Raw genomic sequence first — 23,670 nt, forward strand, 5'->3', positions numbered from 1 at the left:
GACACTTAATTCTGTACTCGATGTTAACAAATTTCTCTTCTTCAGAAATGCTTTCCTTGCCATTGCCAGTCTACATTTTATATCCTCTCTACTTCGACCATCATCAGTTATTTTGCTCCCCAAATAGCAAAACTCCTTTACTACTTTAAGTGTCTCATTTCAGCGTCACCCGACTTAATTCGACTACATTCCATTATCCTCATTTTGCTTTTGTTGATGTTCATCTTATATCCTCCTTTCAAGACACTATCCATTCAGTTCAACTGCTCTTCCAAGTCCTTTGCTGTCTCTGACAGAATTACAATGTCATCGGCAAACCTCAAAGTTTTTATTTCTTCTCCGTGGATTTTAATACCTATTCCAAATTTTTCTTTTGTTTCCTTTACTGCTTGCTCAATATACAGATTGAATAACATCGGGGAGAGGCTACAATCCTGTCTCACTCCCTTCCCAACCACTGCTTCCCTTTCATGTCCCTCGACTCTTATAGCTGCCATCTGCTTTCTGTACAAATTGTAAATAGCCTTTCATTCCCTGTATTTTCCCTGTGCCACTTTCAGAATTTGAAAGAGAGTATTCCAGTCAACATTGTCAAAAGCTTTCTCTAAGTCTACAAATGCTAGAAACGTAGGTTTGCCTTTCCTTAATCTAGCTTCTAAGATAAGTCATAGGGTCAGTATTTCCACAATTATAACATGTTAAATAGGGAAAGTTTAATTATAACCACCTGGTACTATTGTATAGAATGGCTTCATGTTCAAATCAGTTTATAATGTTTTGTGTATTTGTGCTGCCACAGCTGTTAACCCTTTAAGGTAATCACCACTTCAGCTTCTGTTAAAAATGCTTTAAATACAGAGCATCCATTATGTTTTAGAAAGTTAGTATGTATATTAAGTGACTTTTTTGTATTGGGATTTTTTTTTTTTTTTTTTTTTTTTTTTTTTTTTTTTTTTTTTTTTTTTTTTTTTTTTTTTGGGGGGGGGGGGGGGGGAGCTTCAGAGGGAGCATTAGGCAACATTGGACTGGCAAAGGAAAATGGTAGAAGGTGAATGGGCAGCTTTGAGAAATGAAATACTGAAGACAGCAGAGGATCATGTACGTAAAAAGACAAGGCATTGTAGAGACCCTTGAATAACACAGGAGATGTTAAATTTAATTAATGGAAGGAGCAAATGTAAAAAAAGGAAGGTTGAAGGAAATACAGACTTCTGAAACATGACATTGACAGGAAATGCAAATTGGCTACACAGGAATGGTTAGAGACAGCTGCAAGGCTGGAGGAACATGCAAAGCTGGGAGAAAGATAAGATCTGCCTATGGGAAACTGAAGAGGTCTCTGGAGATAGCAGTGGCTGCATGAATATCAAGATCTCAAATGGCAAACCATTGCTGGGCAAAGAAACAAAAGCAGAAAAGTGAAAGGAATTTATATAGAGTCTTTACAGTGGAACAAACTTGAGGACATAGAAATAGGAGAGGAAGAAGGAGAAGATGGGATAGGAGATATGATAATATAAGAAGAATTTGACAGAGCACTGAAAGACCTAAATCATAACAAGGCCCCTGGAATATATGACATTCTCTCAGAATAACTGTGATCTTTAAGAGAACCAGCTATGACAAAATTATTTGACGTAGTAGGCAAGATGTATGAGACAGAGAAAATACCATCAGACTTCAAGAAAGAATGTAATAATTACAAAGATGCTGACAGATGGAATACTGTCAGATCATCAGGAAAATAAGTTATGATTCCAAAATTTACAGAAGAAGGAAAAAAATTGGTAGAAATCCCAACGAAGATCAGTTTGGATTCCAAAGAAATGTAGGAATATATGTGGCAACACTGACATTACGTCTTATCGTAGATGATACGTTGGAGAAAGAGTAACCTACATTTGTTGATTTAGGGAAACATTTAGACAAAGCTGACTGGACTACAGTCTTTGAAATCTTGAAGGTAACATGGATAAAATACAGGGAGCAGAAGGTTATATACAAGTTGTACAGAAACCAGACTACAGTTGTAAGAGTCAAAGGACATGAAAGGCAAGCAGTAATTGAGAAAAGAGTGAGAGGGTTGTAAACTATCTCTCATGTTTTCCGTACCATGAGCAAGCAATAAAAGAAACTGAGGAGTAATTTGGAAAAGGAATTAAAGTTCGCATAGAAAAAACACAAATCTGAGCTTTGCTGATAACACTGTAATTCTTGCCAGGATGGGGAAGGCCTTGGGAGAGCAATTGAATGGAACAGATAGTGTATGAAAAAATGGTTATGAGATGATCACCAACCAAAGTTAAATTAAATTAAATAACTGTAAGGCATTTTTTTGGTAGGGGGACCCCATCTGTGGATGCGCGTCAGTGATGATGAAATGGTGCTATGAACAGCACGACACCCAGTCCCTGAGCAGATAAACTCCTCAACCCAGCTGTGAATCGAGAACAAGGGTAATAGAATGTAGTCAAATCTGGCAGTGCTGAGTGAATTAAATCAGGAAATTAGACATTATGATTAGGTGATGAGTTTTGCTACTTGGAGAGCAAAACAACTGATAATGGCTGAAGTAGAAAGGATACAAAATGCAGACTAGCAGTAGTAAGAAAAGTGAAGTGTGTCTCAAAAAGAGAAGTTTATTAACATTTAATGAAAATTAAGTGTTAGGAAGTCTTTTCTGGAGGTATATCCGAGTGTAGCCTCGTATGGAAGTGCAATGTGACTGATAAGGATCCAAACAAGAGAATAAAAGCTTCTGAAATGTGGTGTTACTGAAGAATCCTGAAAATTAGATGGGTGGATCAAATAATTGAGGAGGAGATACTGAGAGAAATTGAGGAAAAATGAAAGAAAAAAAGCTTGACTAAGAGAAGGGACTGTTTGATAGGAGACCTCCTGAGGCATCCAAAGAATAGTCAATGTAGTAGTGGAGGGAAGTGTGAGCTGGGTAGAAATTGTAGAGGGAGACCTAGGCATGAATACAGTAAGCAGGTTCAAATGAATGTAGGTTGCAGTAGTTACTCAGAGATGATGAAGCTTGCACAGTATAGACTAGCATGAAGAGCCATAACAAATCGGTCTTCAGACTGAAGACAACAACAACATGGACTACAAACATTTAATGCCTGATTTTTTTTATTTATTTATTTATTTATTTTTTTTTTTTTTCAAGGTGCTGAAATTAAAATTTCAAGTTTTAAAAGAAACCAGTAAAACTTTATTCTCCAGATAGCTGTTACCCATGTTTGTTTTACCTTGATATACTTGTCTGCTACATTTTCTTAAATTTTTTGTACAACTCTTTATGTATAATCATAGACCACTACACATGAAACAGAAGAGCCACAAAGCAGGGGACAGGCACATAGAATGGAAGATAAATTTCTTAGCTTTCATACAAAGTCTGAGCACACAATCAAATATACACAGAGCCACAAGGAGTTCCTTGCAGGGTGGGGGAGTGGCTGTGTAAGTAAAATACAGTATTCTGTTTGAGTCCATAGACGTATCTTTGGTACTGCACTGAACAGATATTTTAATGTTGTGCAGTGTAAGTTGAATTTAGTGAAACTAAACTTCTAATTGTTGTTGTTTATAGGTCTCCTAACTCTAAAAATGGTTCAAATGGCTCTGAGCACTATGGGAGTCAACTGCTGTGGTCATAAGTCCCCTAGAACTTAGAACTACTTAAACCTAACTGACCTAAGGACATCACACACATCCATGCCCGAGGCAGGATTTGAACTTGCGACCGTAGCGGTCGTGCGGTTCCAGACTGTAGCAGCCTTTAACCGCTCGGCCACTTCGGCCGGCCTCCTAACTCTAACTTCAGAGCAATTCTCTTCAAGCCTGAGAGGGTTCTTGACTCACTTTTTGTAGGAAGTGCCAGAAATTAGTTATATATGGTGACTTCAATCTAAATTTTGCATCTGATGGTGCGAGAGAAAGGATGTTGGCAGATTTCATACATTCATATGATCTGATGCAGACAGTGTTTTTTCCAAAGAGGGTGCAGGGGAACAGTAGCACAGCCATAGACAATATTTTTATTCATTCTTCATTACTAGATGGGCATGCTGCACAAATTTTAACACTAAAAGGCTTTAATACTCAAACAAGTGCCACATTTAATTACAAACTATGTAGGAAAGTTGATCCCGCAGCAGTAGAGAGTTTTTTAAACCTTGTCCAGGAACAAGAGTGGCAAGATGTTTATAGTGCCGATAATGTAGATGATAAATATAATGCTTTCCTTAACACATTTTCTCATGCTCTTTGAGAGTTGCTTTCTATTAGAACATTCTAAATGTGGTACTAGCAGTAATAGGCAGCCCAGGTGGCTGACTAGTGGGATAAGGATATGTGGGTTAGATTAGATTAGATTAGATTAATTATTTATTCCATAGACCCATAACAGAGGGAATTCTCCTGGGTGTGGAACATGTCAGATAAACACATTACAAAAATGTAATTAGAAAAATTTGAGTTTCATTAATTTTAATGAGCCTCAGTTGATAAACAGTAAAATTATGTACATGAATTAAATTTAAACTTCTAATATTTACAGGTTTAATACTTACATCTGCTTTCATTAAATCCATCATTCAGACAATTACTAGTTTCTTGGCTATTACAACCAACTATTGTCAAAAATTAAAGTAAATTATTCATTTCAGTGATCCTCAGTTAAGAACAGTCAGATTATGTACGAGATTTAAAATAAAACTTCCACTCTTTACAGACTTAAGACTTACATCTGCTTTCCATACATCCACCATTCACACAGTAGGTAGTTACTTGGCTGTTACAACCAAGTATTGTCAAAAATTAAAGTATGATAAATTTTCATTAAAATGGTCTACTGCACTTGTTGAGAAACTCATGGATGGAACAGAAAGAATTGGCCACCAAAAATTCTTTTAAATTATATTTAAATTGTGCCTTGTCTGAAACTAAACTCTTAATGGTTGCTGGTAACTTATTGAAAATATGTGTTGCTGAACACTGGACTCCTTTCTGGGCAAGAGTAAGTGATTTAAATCTTTATGTATATTGTTCTTATTCCTAGTATTGATACTGTGTACTAAGCAGTTAGTTGGAAAAAGAGATGTATTCAAAATATCCACGGGTATGCTGCCGGTCTATAGTGTCCAATGGGCACAATATTTCGGCGATCATACATGTCGCCATCATCAGGTGAACTGACGGACTGAGCTCCTGTGAACGTGCCGGCACGGAGATCTGTACGCTATGGCTGCTCAGAGGGAACTGGTTTCGGTCGCCGTGGCAGCCGATTTAAATACCCTCCGCCCGCTGCGTGCTCCCTCCGCCGTCCGCGCCCCGCGCCACGGTCGCGCGGTGGAACAGATTGCGACGGCGTCTGAGATGACGTCGGTGTGATGGCTCTGTCCGCCGTGGTCGTCACAACTATACGTTTGCTCGATTTACTCTTGATTAACCCGATCGCTGGTTCCCATGCCTTGCTAATATTATAGCCACAGTCATGGTTTATGAGGTCGTCATTGGTGCGAATTTCGATGACCTCTCTAACAACGCTGTCCCAGTATCTCAACGTCTGTACCAGAATCCTCGTGCGGTCATACTCCATGGTGTGATTTTCCGACAAACAATGTTCAGCGACCGCCGACTTGCTCGGATACATCAGTCGAGTGTGCCTCTGGTGTTCACGGCATCGATCCTTGACGGTACGCATCGTCTGACCAATATACGACTTGCCACATTGACACGGAATCTGGTACGTGCCGGTCTTCCTCAAACACAGGTCATCTTTGGCGCTCCCCACCAGTGCACGAGTTTTATTTGGAGGACAAAACACAGTTCCGACCCAGTGTTTCTTCAGAATGCGGGCGATTTTCCCCGAGAGTGCGCCTGTGTATGGAATAAATGCAGTGCCTACCTACTCCCTCGTGACTTCATCCATCTCAACAGGTTGTGCTGCAGTGGTTGGGCGGAGAGCACGTTGAATCTGGCACTCTGAGTACCCATTTTTTCGAAATACAGTTCTCAGATGTTCCAATTCCTGGGGTAGACACTCTGCGTCAGAGATAGTGCGCGCCCTCTGTACTAGAGTTTTAAGTACCCCATTCCTCTGTGAAGGGTGGTGGCAGCTGTATGCGTGCAAATACAGATCAGTGTACATAGTCTTCCGATACACCCCATGATCTAGGGTGCCGTCAGCCCTTCTCTTGACCAAGACGTCAAGGAAAGGTAATTTACCCTCCGTTTCAGTCTCCATAGTGAATTTGATGTTGGGGTGTATCGAGTTTAGATGTGTAAGGAAGTCAAGGAGTTTATCCATACCATGTGGCCAGATGACGAATGTGTCGTCCACGTAACGGAAAAAGCAAGTAGGTTTCCATACAGATGACGACAGGACTTCCTCCTCGAAGTTCTCCATGTACAAATTCGCTACCACCAGTGAGAGTGGGCTACCCATGGCGACTCCCTCCGTTTGTTCGTAGTATTCTCCATTAAAAAGAAAATATGTGGAAGTCAAGACATGCCTAAAAAGTTCAGTGGTCTTCTCGTCAAACTTTTGACAAATCAATTCTAGTGACTCTCGCAGGGGTACCCTCGTAAACAAGGAAACGACGTCAAAACTCACCATGATATCTGACTCATCCAACCTGAAGCTATCAAGGCATTTAACAAAATCCACAGAATTACGGATGTGATGAGGGCATTTACCCACATAAGGACTTAATATTCCCGTCAGGTATTTGGCCAACAAATATGTAGGTGCCCTGAAGTTGCTGACAATGGGGTGTAATGGTACCCCCTCTTTGTGAACCTTCGGGAGTCCATATAGTCTAGGCGGTACCGGACCTTGGGGTAACAATTTCTTAGCGTCACCCTCCGGTAAATCTGCGTCCTTGAGAAGTGCCCTCGTCTTGTTCTCCACCTTCTTTGTAGGGTCAACGCTGATCTTCCAGTAGGAATCGTCATTTAGCAGGCTCTGCATCTTATCAGTGTAGTCCTTATGGGAGACAACAACTGTAGCATTGCCTTTGTCAGCCGGTAAGACAACAATTTCAGAGCTCTCCCTCAGATCACGAATGGCCGCCCTCTCTTTACTGCTGATATTTGACTTCATCGGCTTGGATTTCGTCAACGCACGACAAGTTTCATGACGTATTTCCTCGGCTGATTCTGGCGGAAGTCGAGCTGCAACCTGTTCAACAGCACTAACAATTTCTGCGACCGGAGTGAACTTGGGGGTGGGAGCGAAGTTGAGACCTTTCTGCAAAACCGAGACCGCATCATCACTCAACACCATGCCACTCAAATTGATGACAGTCTTGTATGGAACCTGCAGAGATGGTTTGTCAAGGAGCCGTGAGAACTTAGCTGTTTGATGTCCCGTAGCCTTCTTATGGGCGGAATCAGCTGACACCCAGGTGACACCATCAATCCAATCCCAGGAACAAGAAGTGAACTTACTAGCCAGTTGCAAATGTAGTTTGAGTAATTCCTGTGAGATAAACTCAAGGCTCCGGTGGGTGAATTGCACGGCGGAGGGAGCGCGCCGCGGGCAGAGGGTATTTAAATAGGGCCGCCGCCGCGACCGAACCCAGTTCCCTCTGAGCAGCCATAGCGTATGGATCTCCGTGCCGGCACGTTCACAGGAGCTCAATCCGTCAGTTCACCTGATGACGGCGACATGTATGATCGCCGAAATATTGTGCCCATTGGACACTATAGACCGGCAGCATACCCGTGGATATTTTGATTATCAAATACGCCAGGAGAAACTCAAGAATCACAAGAGATGTATTATTTACAAAAAACTTCATTCAGGAATAAATATACTGAGAAGCTGTGGTTAATATGCCCAATTCTTTGAATAGGTTTCAACATGATGTTCTTGGATTTACACTACTCATTACTCTTATTATACACTTCTGTACTCTAAAAAACTTTTCTGTGTTTATGGAGTTATCCCAAAATATGATACCATATGACATAATGGAGTGAAAATAAGCAAAATATGCCAGTTTTTTTTTTATATTTGTATCTCCTATGTCTGACATCATTTGCATTGCAAACACAGACTTGTTTAGGCACTTTAGCAGGTTGTTAGTATGTTGCTCCCAACTGAATTTATTATCAAGCTGTAATCCCAAGAATTTTGCACTCTCAACTTCTCCTGGATAGAACAAAGTGGCAATTATATCAAAATGTTAGATGTAGTTACAATCAGGCTACAGTAGCCCATTACAAACAGTATTGTAAGGTGCTTAAAATGTTATTAGAGTATGTGGTATGCAAATAGAATAGCTAATTCACAGGATAAAATTAAAACCATATGGCCAGTTGTGAAGAAAGCGTCTGGTCAGCAGCACAAGGTCGACAATATAAAGTCAGTTCACAGTAAAAATATTTCTGTTACTGATAAAACAGATATATGTACAGTATTTAACAATCATTTTCTGAGCATTGCTGGTGAATTAAATAAAAATTTAGTTTCTATAGGGAATCATATAACTTTCTTGGCAAATGCCTTTCCAAGATTGATGTCTGAAATACTTCTCTGTGATACAGACAAGAGGGAGATTGAGTCAATAATTAAATCACTGAAGACTAAGGACTCTCATGGTTATTATGGGGCGCCTAGCAGAATATTAAAGTGCTGTACTGCACATATTAGCCCTGTATTTAGCCATATTTGTAGTTTTTCCTTTAGGTATGGTCAGTTTCCTGAGTGATTAAAGTACTCAATAGTAAACCTGCTTTATAAAAATGGAGAAAGGGATAATGTAAATAATTTTAGACCTCTTTCTATGCCATCAGTGTTTGCTAAAGTTATTGAAAAGGCTGTGTATGTAAGGATAATTGATCATTTTATGTCACCAATTTGCTCTCAAATGTACAGTTCATCTTTAGAAGTCATTTGACAACTGAAAATGCTATATTCTCTTCTCTCTGTGAGGTACTGGACGGGTTAAATAAAAGATTTCGAATGCTAGGCATATTTTTGATTTAACTAAGGCATTTGATTGTGTTGATCACAAAATATTGCTCCAGATATTGGACCATTCCAGAATATGGGGTGTAGATCACAAATGTTTCACCTCATACTTTAGCAACAGACAGCCAAAGGTCATTATTCACAATGTTAAGAATGGCTGTGATGTGGGGTCTGAGTGGGGGTACAGTCAAGTGGTGGGGTGCCCCAGGGATCAGTGTTGGGGCCACTCCTGTTCCTTATTTATATAAATAATATGCCCTCTAATATTATGGGTAACTCTAAAATATTTCTGTCTGCTGATGACACTAGCTTGGTAGTAAAGGATGCTGTGTACAACATTGGCTCGGTTTCAAATAGTGCAGTGCATGACCTAAGTTCATAGCTTGTAGAAAATAAACTAATGCTAAATCACAGTAAGACTTTTATTTATTTATTTATTCCATGTGATCTGATGGTACACAGTGTGTTGCAGATGTCGTAAAATATCATTTAACATTGTTAACATATATTAACATAGGCCTATAGTATCATAATGTATTATATTGCTCAATGTTTTCAATTTAACACAAACAGCAAGATTACTGTTCTAAGTATTCATTTACAGAGTAAAAACAGTGACACAACAAATATGACTTCACGGCTTTGCTAAATGTTATGTTGTCTTTGATGGACTTAATAGTAGTGGGAAGATTGTTGAACAGTTGGAGGCCCGTGTGGAAAGCTCTATTTTTACACAGTTGAGTGTTTGTACATATAACATGCAGGTTTGCATTTTTCCTGGTGTTGTGTTCATGTATTTTATTATTTTTTACAACTGTGGGGTCAGTTGGAATTACGTGGTTTCTGAAAAATTTTAGAGTCTGAAGAATGTAGAGGCAAGGCAGTGTAAGGATTTCCAACTTTCTGAAGATGGGTTTAAAGGAGTCTTCTGGATTCTGAGTGTGCTCAGAGCTGTTGGGGAATTTCCCCAGAATATTACACCGTATTTTAGGTGGGCTTGTATGTAAGTGTAGTACGCACAGTTTTTACAGTTTCTCACACACAATGTAACAAAACCTGATATTTTAATTTCACAGAATGGGCATTTGATTCGTGAAACTGAACAGTTCAAATTTCTAGGTGCTCAGATAGATAGTAAGCTGTCGTGGAAAGCCCACTTTCAGGATCTTGTTCAAAGACTTAATGCTGTAATTTTTACTATTTGAACGGTATCTGAAGTGAGTGATCATTCGACATGAAAATTAGTGTACTTTGCTTATTTTCATTCGTTTATGTCATATGGTAATACATGTTGGGGTAACTTTTCCCATTCTAAAAGGATATTTTTGCCTCAGAAATGGGCAGTTCGGGCGATAAGTGGTGTAAGTTCACGAACCTCTTGCCAACCCCTGCTCACAGGTCTGGGTATTTTGACATTGGCCTCTCAACATATATATTCCTTACTGTCATTTCTTGTTAATAATATTAGCTTATTCCCAAGAATAAGCAGATTTCACTCAGTTAATACTTGCCAGAAATCAAACATGCATTTGGATCGGACTTCCTTAACTCTTGTGCAAAAAGTTGTGAAGTATACTGCTGCATCCATTTTCAATAAGCTACCACTCGAATTCAAAAATCTTAGCAGCAATCTACATGCTTTCAGACCAGTCTGAAGAGTTTCCTCAGGGGTCACTCCTTCTATTCTGTCAAGGAGTTCCTTGAAAAATTAAGCTGATACTTGTTGCATTGTTGATTGCATTTACTTAAATGTATGGACTGACTTTTTTCAAGTTCATAAACATTTATTTTTATCTGTTATTACTTTTATGTTCTAATTTCATGTACTGACATGTTCCACATCTTTGTAGATTTGCTCCTCAATTTGGTCCTACGGAACTTGATGTGTAAATAAAAATAAAAAAGTAAAAAAAATTCAGTTTACTTAAATCTGTTCACTTCATATTTAACATATAGACATTTAGCACTGTTGGGAATAGAGATTTCATGAGTATTGGCTACATAGAGGTTATTACAAATGCTCAGCAGATGTCCTGCAGTTATACTACTGTACTTAAAATGTTTCCCATTTTCACTATCTTTTTGATCATGTGCTAGTATCAGATATGAAAGTTAAAAAAGAAATTGTAAAACTTATTTATGCATCCATGTCTTCAAATCATTGTGATATTTTTTTTGTACAACTGAAATTTAAATACTGATAGTGAATTAACAGTAATAGTAATGCAGATTATCACAATGGAAAATCTGCCCCTTGTATGTTTCTGAAGTATGAGACAAAACATTACAACCACATACTTAATAGCTTGTTTGTACATCTTTGGAACAAAATACATCACTGATTCTGCGTATCAGGGAACTGACCGTTTGGTGGTAGGTTTGTGGAGATATGTGGCATCAAATGTCTAACACAGGTAATGTAATTTGTGTACACGGTAATTATGCCCGATAGTGACCCAGATGGGTTCCATAGGATTTACATCAGGTGAATTTGGTTACTGAGACATCAATGTGAGATCATTATAATGCTCCTCAAACTGCTGTAGCATGATTCCAACTCTGAAACACAGACAATTACACTGATGAAAGATGACATTGCTGTTGGGGAAGACATCAAGCGTGAAGGGACTCGGGTGATTTGCAGCTGTCAGTTGTCTTCTATTACAACCACAGGTCCCATGCAAGCACAGAAGAATGTCTTCCACAGCATAACGCTGCTCCCACCAGCCTGTGTCTGTGGCATGCTGCATGTTTCAAGCTACTGTTCACCTCGATGATGGCATTTGTGTAGACGATCATCATCCTAGTGTAGCAAAAATGTGATTCACCCGAAGATCTGACATGTTTCCATTGATCAAAAGTCAAATACCAATAGTCCCATGCCCACTGCAGTCATAATTGATGATGTCATTGGATAAACATGTGACTGTGTAGGAATGGTCTGCTAAGGAGCTCCATGTTCAATAACACGTGATGAGCAGTGTGCTCAGAAACACTTGTGCATGCATCACCATTGTGCTCTTTTGGCAGAGATGTCACAGATCACTGTTTATCATACTTTACAGAGTGGACAAGCCTCCAAACCCCAAATTCGCTGAAGAGTCATAGATGTCTAACCATTTAGTGCTTAGTGGTAGTTTTACTGTGTTTCTAGCTCTTTCAGTAGATGCTCACATGAACATTTGACCAGCTTTGCCATTTTCAAGATACTCAGTCACAGGCTCTGTATAATAAAAATGTACCCTTTGTGGAAGTCACTAATCTCAACGGATTTTACCATTTGCAGCCTATATCTTCACTAGTGTGACCCCCCATCTGTGTCAGCTCCACTTACATGCTTTTGTTATCATGTCATGTGCCTGCAACACCACCTGGTGACATCCAGCATTGGGATGGGCAGTGGTCTTAACATTTTAGTGTATCAGTGTATGCACATCTTAAGCAATAAAATTTCACAAACATTCCTTAGCAACTACGAAAATATAATATAATTGGATAGATTAAAAAAAATTCACTCCACAAGTGGCAACAGAAGAAAACTCATATAAAGGTTAAAGAACTGTGCAAGCTTTTGAAGCCAATGGCTCCATCTTCTGGCAGAAGGCTTGAAGGGAAAAGAAGAGGGTTGAAGGGAAAGAACTGGTGAGATTTAAGAAATGAGGAGAGTTCAGAAAAGTTGCCCAGAAAACCTCAGGTCAGGATAGACACTGAATGAATGAAAAGGAAGCTTTTTCCTTCTCATCCTTTTTGTTATGTCTCACCTGCTCTGAACTTCCCTATTGTGATTTGTATCAACAATTATTTCTCCAGGGCAGGTTGGTAGCACGTTGCTATCAGTCAGCATGTTTTTCCTTTCGATGTATTGGCTTTTGAAAGTCTGCAGAGGTCTTTCTTCCTTTAGTCTTGGGGCTAATCCCTGCCCAGAAAACAACAGGGGCAGCATTTACATCAGTGCTTACTTGCTTCAACATAGGCTCCACATTGAGCTTATGTAGTGTTTACTCAATGTAGGTCTACCATAAGCTACCCTGCCTTGCCCCTTAATCCTGCCACCTCAGTCCAAACCTATGTATTCAGATCTCCCATTATCTGTAGCTAACCCCCAGATTTGAGGACCATCAGCTATCAAACACCTGTGATCCAACTGGTAGCTAATACTTGCTCCAGATTCCCTTTGCTTTCAGTAAGCAGTCAAAACTGTTTGGCAACAAAATCTATGTTATTAGGTGTTGAATTCAGAATAAAATAATTGCAAGATTTCATTGCATACATTAGGTTGCACAATTTCTCTTTTTATTTATTTATTTTGTGTTCCGTAAATCCTTGTTGTCAACAGATCACATGATATGGAACAAGACTCTTTCAACAAGATATATCTCACCTCATTTATTTTATGTATGTGAGCATGTGCAAAGAAGATAAATTCGTATAGTGTCATGTTGTGATATACATTACTGAGTATAAAATGAGAATTTTCCCTCCTGCTAAAATATGTCAGTAGTTGTGAGCATTTTGGGTTCCCCCAATAGATTGTGTATAAAGTCAGTTACCAGTCTCTGATTCTGGTTAAAGAACTGATTTCATGTAGGTCCTTATGTATTCGGAAGCAGTTGGTTAGATAGTACTGTTAATAATGGACTGTAACATCTGAAAATAAAATTAAAATATTATTAATATTGTGACCTAAATCTCCTCATGTAAGTTGAAAACAAAACATCCAGCACATTTATATAAAAATTAGATCTAATAAGATGCACCTAAGATTAGCTGTACATTACTGTCCATAACATGCTTGGTAAGATGTTACTTAAGTATAAATCTTTTTCTTGAAAATCTGTATAGTTCATAGATGACTGTTATCATGGTACTAACACTGTTTCATAGCGTAATATAAAATTTGGCATTCTTTCACTATCCAAATTACATTTCAGACAGTAATGGCATATTGTTTTGCTTCTTTGCAGAGTTTGTATTTTTTTCCTGTATGATCTACTTCTTTTTTTGTATGTTGCAGTTGTTGTAGACAGAAGACAGGATAAGAGAGCTGACACAGGAATGTTTGAATGTATTTACAAGCAACGCGTGTCACCTGCTCCTCCATATTTGGGAATGACTCTTGCTGTACGAGGAAATAAATGCAATCTCAAAGGTATCAAGCCAAGCCTAAGCATTCGGACACGAAAAATTGAAACAGGTACAACTATAAACAGTGATAAAAGATCAGATACAAAGAAAATGTGTGTGGAAAATCACTCTAGTTTCACAACTGAAAGGGCAAAGATTAATGAAACAAAACCAAAGATTCCAACAGATATTCTTGGTCCAGTTGTCATAGATTTTATTGAAGATTTGGCCAAGCAGCTTAGTAAAGAAACAAACTCTATGGATGCAGAAGATGTGGCTGACACACAAAAACTGACAAATGATGTGAACTGTGCAGGAGAGGCAGAAACAGAAGAGGTTACAAACTGGAAAGATGAGTTGTTCCCGAACAACATGCTTAGAAGAAGTAATAAATTTAATACCAAGAAGATAAATTCTCAGAGGAAAGCTAAAATAAATGGTGGTGGAAAAGAAAAGTTGCAAGAACATGTCGCAGGTGATGCAAAACGCATTAACTTAAATGCGACCGCATTTAATTGTGATACTACTAGCACAGACTCTGGAATTTCTGAAGATCATTCATCAAAAAATAAGAAACTGAAGCATAATGGAAGTGATAGTATAAAGTCAATGGAACTTTTTGGTGGATGGCGCAAGAAATTAGATGAGACAAAAAGCAACTGTCAGAGTATTTTGGATAGCTTAAAAACAAGTGGAGATTCTGGCAGTCTCTCAAATATAACTTCTTTTGATAAAAATATTAGATGGGCAGCAGAACTATCCATTCAGACAACTGTAAGAGAGTTTGTGAAGCAGTTGACCCAGTCTATCTCAGACAAGAATCCCACCCAGAAACATAAATTACTAGCTGATCCATTCTCACCTCTTGGTAGAGGATTAGGTAAACTTAAACTGAGTGATGACAGCCGAGTAAGACAGTGCTATTTAAATATACTGCTGAACAATGACCAACTTTCAAAGTTTAAAAGATCACACGAAATTTTTAATCCACAGTATCTGGATCATAAGTTCCCCATGTTACGTGAATTATCTAATGATACACCAGAAAAAAATGCTATGCATAACTTTAAAGGAGTTCTACCTAATATTAAACACAGAAAGAAATTTTCAACTAATGATGATGGTAATGAGGCGCAGAAACGACAAAACCTATGTGCACTCGGAATGAGTTTGAAGACTATCAGAAGTGGGCTGGGCCATCAGGAGCACTTGTTAATGCCTCTTGGTCTAAAGAAGTACACAAGTCAGAATGAATCCTTTCACAAAGCTTTGTTAGCAAAGTGATGGAAATGTTCACCAGCATAATGAACAGTCGAATTTAAAAGTGTCCCCTGCAGTTAATGAATAAGTATTAAATGTGGTATATAACTTCGCAGTTTGTAAACATCATATGAGATTTGGGTCTGACATTTTAAATTAGTTGTAAATTGTATTCATTTTTCTTATAATTAAGTAATAAAAATCAGCCTGTTGCCATCTGAATATTCTCTGCAGAGTGCGAGTATATTGTAGTGACTATGTGGTAGCTCTCTGGGGCTCTTCGACTTGTGGACTTTTCACACCTCTTGCTTTATTATTTTGAGAAGCTTTCTATCGGTTAATATTTAATACCTCATGTGTATGATGTTGATTTCATAATCTTAACACCAAAATTTATTGCGCTAAGAGATTTGACAAGAAGATTAAGGCAGGAACCACAAGCAAGAAAGCTAGTTCTATCAGACAGGTTTCTTTTCATTTTCCCCTGCTTAAAAGATATTCAGCGAGATATAAATTGCCAACAGTACTGAATTCATGTCTGTTGACTACTGTGCCAACTTAGGCTTTCCCAGTATAATAAATTTTGCTCAGGATCTTGGGTATTGCATTAGATGATGTCCCAATACCTTGCTAGCGTCATCATTCTGCACAATTTACAGGACCTGGTTCAGTGTGTTGCTGAATCATAAAATGCAAAGTGAAAAATGTCCCATAGGAATGATCCATTATTGTTTCAAAAGAGTGGATCCCTCTCATGCTGCTATGTTCAGCCATCAGAATAAAGTTCATCGAAAATGATATAATGAGACTGAATGGACATAAAATTTAGTGGAGTTCATATATGCTAAAAATGACAGAAAAATGAATTCTCAGGTGTTCTAATACTTAGGGGAACTTTGTCTGGTTGAGCATTTCATAACCATTTTGATTCAATTTCGAAAGGAGTCTGTTATACTTCTAAACCCTTTAGATGGAATTGAATTAAATATGTTCTTGTGATCATCAGCATCATCTGCCCTTCAAAGTACTTTAAAATTTTAATTCATTCTCTCTGCCCATTATGTCAAATATTAGTTATGGCCAATATCAGTATATGCAAATATATGTAATTTTCACCCCAAAAACCATTACACATTCTGTTGTACAGCAATTGTCTCTATATTCTCTATCTTTAAATTTATTTCTGACAAGGAGACTACATGGCAATTGGATTGTTGTCATTTTTTTATATTCATGGTATGTGGCATTCAGGATTCAAATCTCAACCTACCAAAGTAGATGCTGCAACTCTCAAAAATTTGCAATAAAATCAGCTTTGAAGTTTTCCCAGCATCTTTAATTCGCTAAACAAAGCAAAGTTTTCAGTAGACCATGTGCCTTATAGTACAGTGTTCACCTGCCACATGGGTGGCCCTGTTTTATTTTTGGCCAAAGCAAAACTTTGAAACAAAATTACATGTTAAGCATAAAATAAGTGTAAAAGACAGAAACCTGAAAGAGAAAAAAGTCAGTAGCTGGTTTGAGCTTGTTTTGAGCACTATTTTTTTTCCTATTCAGTTTGAATACTTACATCTTTTAAATATAAAATTCATCAAATACATGCTAACTATCACATATCTAATTGTCATTTTTATTTAAAAAAATGCACATCTTATTTCTAACTTCACATCCCACACAAAATTCCAGTTTTCATTGCAAGCATAAATTCATACTTACTCATTTTGTATATAAGATTGTTAATAAAGAGTGTTTAAATTAAAATGTCATTACCAATTCGCTATTTTTCCATCTTTGTGTGTCTTTATAGATATCCTCAGAGAACATGCACATTTGTTTAAAAATTTCTATCTGCCAGGAATCAAAATTAGACAGTGCAGGTGGGAGGCGAACATTGTACCACAAAGCCATGTGGCCCACCAAAAAAATTGCCTAGGTTTAGCAAATTAAAGATGTTCAGAAGACTACAATGTCAGTTTTCTTGAGAATTTTTGAGAGTACATTGAACTGTTTAGGAAGAGTCATATTTAAGTTCTGAACATCACATACTGTAAATATAAAAAATTACAAAAATCGAGTTGCGAGTTTGCTCTCCTTGTGAGACATATTATTAGTTTGTTTTCATGTCAGGTTTATATTTCAAGAACACTTAAGTCTGCTTCTTTGGTCAATTATTTAATTCACGGTCAACAAATTATATGACAATGCTCTCCCCATGTGAGCTATTTGCTGTGAATGTTAATCACCTTGTCTTGGACATGCTCCACTGCAATAATCTCTGTACTTTTTATTCACAATTTTTGCAATATGTTGGTGCAGTGGTCAAGGCACTGGAGATTGGGGTTCCAATTCAAATCTGCCCAACCAAATATAGATTATTTGTTATTCTTATGAATTGATTGAGGTGAAATTAGGGATGATTTGTTTCATAAGGAGAATCTGAATCTGTGATCCATCTATAATGACTTCAGGCATTGAAGCGTAATGTTTTTCCCTTTTGTCAAGGTGACTCAGGGCATTAAGATAGAGCACATTATGACAAAACAGTTGGCCTCTAGAATTCAAAAAAATACTGCAACAGGAATATTTCATATAGATATTCCTGCTCTTCATAAAAGATCAGTGATATAACAGAGATCTGCTGAGTACTATTATGACACCTTTCTGTTATTTTTTTTATTTGATTCTCCAGGAGCAATGTCTTTCATAAAAAATTACTCTGGTCAAATATGTTTTCATTCTCCACACCAGTTGACAAAACATAATAATTTCTAATGCTACAATTTCAAAAGTTCTTAATCAGATTAACAAGTTGAAATTGTGATCAAAAAATGTGTGGCTCTGGATTAAGGAAAAAGGGGGAGGCAGAGAAGGAAAGGGATGCAGGATATTTGTCACAATAATGATTTATTGTGTTTGTTAAAATAATCTAATCTTTATAAAATGGAAGTCTCACAATTCATTGCCTGTATATCAAAAATATGTTCTACTTGCAGCCAGCTCTTTAATAATAATCTGTAACTAGACCAGAGAACTCGTATGGGGGGGGGGGAGGGGGTGGAATTGTTTAACTGCAGTGGATAAGTTGACTAAATTGATTATTAAACAGAGTACTTGGCATTTTCCTCTACTTATTAATTCTGAGAGTAATTTATACTGTGTGGAAGGCTTCTTTTTATCCGGTGCTAAATTTATGATTTTATTTCATTCTTGAGTCATTTTTTGGTGATCCAAATAGTCTCATTCAGGCAGTTTGTACTTTTGAATAACTTACGTTATAAGGGGCTCTTGAGACTACTAGCACTTTCATTGAGAGAAACTCATATCAAATCAATGCTGAATGCTTATTAGCTAAGAAAAGCATTATAACATAAAATTCTTTTCCTTTCCAAAATGAACATAAAATATGAATACTAATATCTGTGATTTAGGAGGAACATCTACTTCCACCCACTGAAATGCAAACATCTGGAGCAAAGTTGACAGACGTATAAATTTAAGACCGCAGTTGAATCTTTAACTTACGGAATTTTTAAAGTTCTTTAGTGGAGGAAATATAAATTAAGGGAAAGAATAATGGAAGAAGCAACAGTAACCACTCAACCACTCACTATACGAAGCTACTCACTTCGACAGTGTAGCTACATGCATGTATGTGTGTGTGTGTGTGTGTGTGTGTGTGTGTGTGTGTGTGTGTGTGTGTGTCCCTGCTTACCACTCAGTGCCTTAATACCTATATGGTGAAAAGCTCCTATACTCCCTCTGTTATTTGTATTCCACCCAGGACTTTCCAGTATCATATTGAAAAGGAAGGTCAAGATGCACAGATCCTGAAGGGAAGAAAAACAACTCTCTCCTAAACACACAAGAGGGAAGGTGGAACTTACGTACATGTGATCTGTTCTAAATACTACTTCATTTGCCTTTCCAATACTACTTACTGAAGTTCCACATTATTCAAAACTTGCATGATCATGGGAAAGGCAACATGTGAAAGCACGCATGTTATCTGTCAACTGACCCGTAATTTATTCCTACAGCTTATATTAGTATTACTATTACCAAGCTACCAGTTAGAATTAATGATCAAACTTTCAGTATGTAAAATTCATCTTTATCTTTCAGTTTGTATGTCTGTCAGCCACGCCCCACTTTCTTAGTTTTGAAAGATGGTAAAATATATACATCATGGTTTATTTTTATTGCAATAATGGAAATTCTAGGATGGAAACAACATGCAAGAAATGAGAACAGGCAACTACTCACTGTCAGATGAGTGACAGATATCACATAAGCACATTCAAAGCTAAGACAGTCTCACTAACCTATTACAGCATTTTTCTCCCTCTAGTTGTAGCATTCACACCCTGTGGGAGGCTGTGACTGTGGGGATGTCAGTGCTAAAGCTGTATGAAGAACTTAATTTCTTCTTAGTTTTTTGTAACTTTAAACTTGCCTTTGTGGCACCAATCATTCTTCTGCAAGTCATTTTTGTTTATCTGTGGGTGGTAAACATGAATTAAAAGGTAGACTAGTAATATATTCAATTGCTGCATTGGTCATTGGACATTGTTGCATAACAGGTCAAGCAAATAGTTTGCACAGAATCTTTGTTTACATTTTATGATCTTGTATTTGAGTCTCCATTTTATTACTTTCTCCCTCAGTGCAACATAATTTATGAAACAAACCCATATTTGTGCATGCATAAGAATCTTCCAACTCTTTATTTGTGAGTCCCTCAACTTCACCAGAAATAATTCAGCACATCTTTCTTCATCAGGAACTGTTGAAAAGTAATTGATTTTACTTGTTTGTCTGCTGGTTTTGTGTAATAAGGTCAAATATATATACTCTCTCATGTTTCAGGCTGTTGTGAATTGTTCCCACTGTTGTTGCTATTTATGCAATGGATAACATGTATTTTTATTCTTGAGTCGCAATTACTATTTCATAGAAGAAAGTTTGATTTTCTCACCCTGAGACTGTTCCTCTCCTTTTAATATGATAACAAATATCAGATGAATGTTTTCAAATATTTTGCTTTCTCTTATTATAAATACTGCAGATGCCCTTAAAGACAAATTAATTTTGTCACAATTAAAAAGCTATATAAAATAATAAAAGGAAAATGATAAGAGGAAGTTATTCACAAGTGAGAGTTGTGAAACCCTGTAATTGAGGGAAGAATTCAATCAAAACTGAAAAATTAGACAAAGACAGTCTGCCGTGCCAGTCGTTCTGTCTCCTTATAATTTTACAGTTTTCCCAAGTGAATTTTTCTTTTGGTATGAAGAACTTGATCACTATTAAAACAACCTTAATAATTATAACAAAATTAGTTACTCAAGACCTACATTTACATTTACGTACATACTCTACAAGCTGCTCTACAGTGTGTGATGGAGGGTACCCTGTACCACCACTAACCATTTCCTTTCCTGTTCCAGTTGCAAATAGAATAAATAGAATGAGGGAGAACCCTGTGTCTATACACCTCTGTACTAGCCCTAATTTCTGTTATCTTGTTTTGTAGTTCTTGTGGGAAATGTACATTGGCAGCAGTAGAATCATTCTCCACTCAGCTTCATGTGCTGGTTCTGTAAATTTTCTCAGTAGTGTTCCTTGAAAAGAAAGTTACTTGTCCTCCAGGGATTCCCACTTGAGTTCACAAAGCATGTTGTTTGAACCTGCTGCTAATAAATCTAGCAGCCTGCATCTGAATCCCTTCAGTGTCTTCCTTTAATCTGACCTGGTGTGGATCCAAACACTCAAGGATTACTCAAGAACAGGTCAAACTAGTGTCTTATATGTGGTCTTCTTTACAGATGAATCACACTTTCCTAAAATTCTCCAAACAGACCTAAGTTGACTATTCTTCACCTTGCCTACTACAATCCTTACATGCTCGTTCCATTTCATATCATTTTGCAACATTACATCTAGATACTTAATTGGTGTGACTGCATCAAGTACTACACTACTAATGCTGTATGTAAACATTTCAGGATTGTTTTTCCTACTCATTTGCATTAACTTACTTATTTCTATATTTAGAGATAGCTGCCATTCATCACACCAACTAGAAATTTTGTCAACGTCATTTCATATCCTCCAACTGTTACTCGACGATGACACCTAACCATACACCACAGCATCATCAGCAAACAGCCACAAACTGCTTCTCAACCTGCCTTCCAGATCATTTATGTATATATAAAATAACAGCAGTCCTATTACACTTCCCTGGGGCCCCACTGATGATACCCTTGTGCGTGATGAACACTGACCATCGAGAGTAACTTACTGCATTCTATTAGTTAACAAATCTTCGAGTCACACACATATCTGTGACATATTCCATATGCTCGTACCTTTGTTGACATTCGGTATTGGGGCATCATCTCAAATGCCTTTTGGAAACCTGGGAATGTTGAATCTGCCTGTTGCCCTTCATCCATAGATTGCAGGATATTGGTAAGAGAAATGGGCAAGCTGAGATTCGCACAAGTGACACTTTCTAAAACAATGCAGATTTGTGGACAGAAGCTTTTCTGCTTTGAAGGAATTTATTATATTCAAACTGAGAATATGTTCAAGAATTCTGCAGAAAACTGATGTTAAAAGTATGGAGCCAATGTCATAGAGTACTCTTTGTAAAACCAAATTGGGATTCCATTTGAACCTGCCAACTTATTTGCTTTCAACTCTCAATTGTTTCTCTGCACCAGAGATTCTTATTACTATCACAACTAATATTTATTTATTTTGTTGAGCACTTATTGCCTGGTACCTTCTGATATGTACAGCAGCTCTGTGTAGCAGATCCCCACACCACCAAGGAGTTAGTTATCTGGAGATAGTCATGTTTGACTGAAATAGGTCAAAATCAATAAATATTAATTTAAATCTAGTCTGACTGTTTTTGTTATACAGTTTAACAAATACACTGATGTTCCAGTTTGACATCAAAAATTAATACCTTCATAACTGTCAGTATGGCTACATCTTTGCTACACAGATAAATTAGCACTCTCAACTTCATGTAACACAGAACCCGTTCCTCATGTAGTGTTTCCTTACCATGTCACTTGTAATATCTCACATTGCCATCCTTTGTTTTCCCCAAGAAATCTTTTTCTTTTCATTTATGCACAGATTGTTTACTTAGTCTCCCTATCTTTTCACTTTAATTGCTCCTTTCAGCTCTTTCTTATCTTATTGTTTGCTTCTGTCATTCCTCCGTTTTTCAGATAGCTTACTGGTGTTTTTTTTTTTTTTTTCCCACACACACACACACACACACACACAGTAAGAGGTCCCCAACAGACAAAAGTGTCTTTACAATTATGCAGAATTTAATAGAGGATTGTCACAGGTTTTAATTCCCCTATATTAGTGGTCTGCAATCTTTTAGCAGTCAAGGGCCACATAGTGTCAAAAATTAAGTTAAGGCCCACTTCTTAACAATTTTATGAACTTATATCTATATGAGTAATATTAAAAATGCAAAAATGCAAATATTTACATTATTATTCATGCAAGTCAAACCAAAATTTAATGTAATTTTTTAGGCTGTATTTGACTGGCTATTTGTGGAATGTATGCTTTCATTTCTATCATAGAAAGTCACAGAATGGCACTCTAATGCTTATTTGTGAGGCAAGAACACTTTTTATTTCTTCCATAATTGAGAAAAAAGTTTTCCTCATATAAGTAAGTGATGCAAAAAAATTGTAATTAATTGCTCAGCAAACCTTCTGAACTCTTCAAAATTAGATGGCAGACAAGATCATTGATTTCATACAAAGAGCTTTTTAGAGCACCATTAGACTAAACTTCAATAAGACTCATTTGTAAATTACTTGGTAATTCCTCATCAAAGGGTTGGCAAAAGTCTTCAGTTTACCAGAAACTTCCTTGAAATCACAAAATCTCTCATTGAACAGATTTTGTAGCTGTATTAAAATATATTTGTCTGTGTCAGCTTAGTTTTAATTCTACCCATCAGGCTCCTGTTTCGCCCACTCATGTTTCTGCCTCCAGCAATTGTAATGCTCACCAATTTTAGCCATGGTAATTGTATTGATACTAATGCGGGTAGCAGTTGTTGAAATAAATCTTGCCCATAGTCATTCCTTTCAAGCTGTGTAATTATAAAGGCTTCACAAAAGATCAATTCCATGAACAAATATTAGTATCCATGCAGTAACATCATCACTTTCATTGATAGCTAAGGAGAACCATTCAAATGATCACCTGCAAAATTCTGACAAAATATTCAGTATCCTAAGAGC

At 37.3% G+C, this 23,670-nt stretch overlaps 1 protein-coding gene across 1 annotated transcript in view; it reads left to right on the top strand.

The window, feature by feature from the left end:
- Positions 1 to 15,518, top strand: part of LOC124595480 (tubulin glycylase 3A-like) — a 137,185-nt gene extending 121,667 nt beyond the window's left edge. The window contains exon 10 of the mRNA XM_047134240.1: positions 14,007 to 15,518. Coding sequence (XP_046990196.1) covers positions 14,007 to 15,400 — 1,394 coding nt within the window. The 3' untranslated portion in view covers positions 15,401 to 15,518. The remainder of the gene's footprint in view (positions 1 to 14,006) is intronic.
- The last annotated feature ends 8,152 nt before the right edge of the window (positions 15,519 to 23,670 follow it).

The sequence above is a fragment of the Schistocerca americana genome, chromosome 2 (genome assembly GCF_021461395.2).
Source record: "Schistocerca americana isolate TAMUIC-IGC-003095 chromosome 2, iqSchAmer2.1, whole genome shotgun sequence".
NCBI lineage: Eukaryota > Metazoa > Arthropoda > Insecta > Orthoptera > Acrididae > Schistocerca > Schistocerca americana.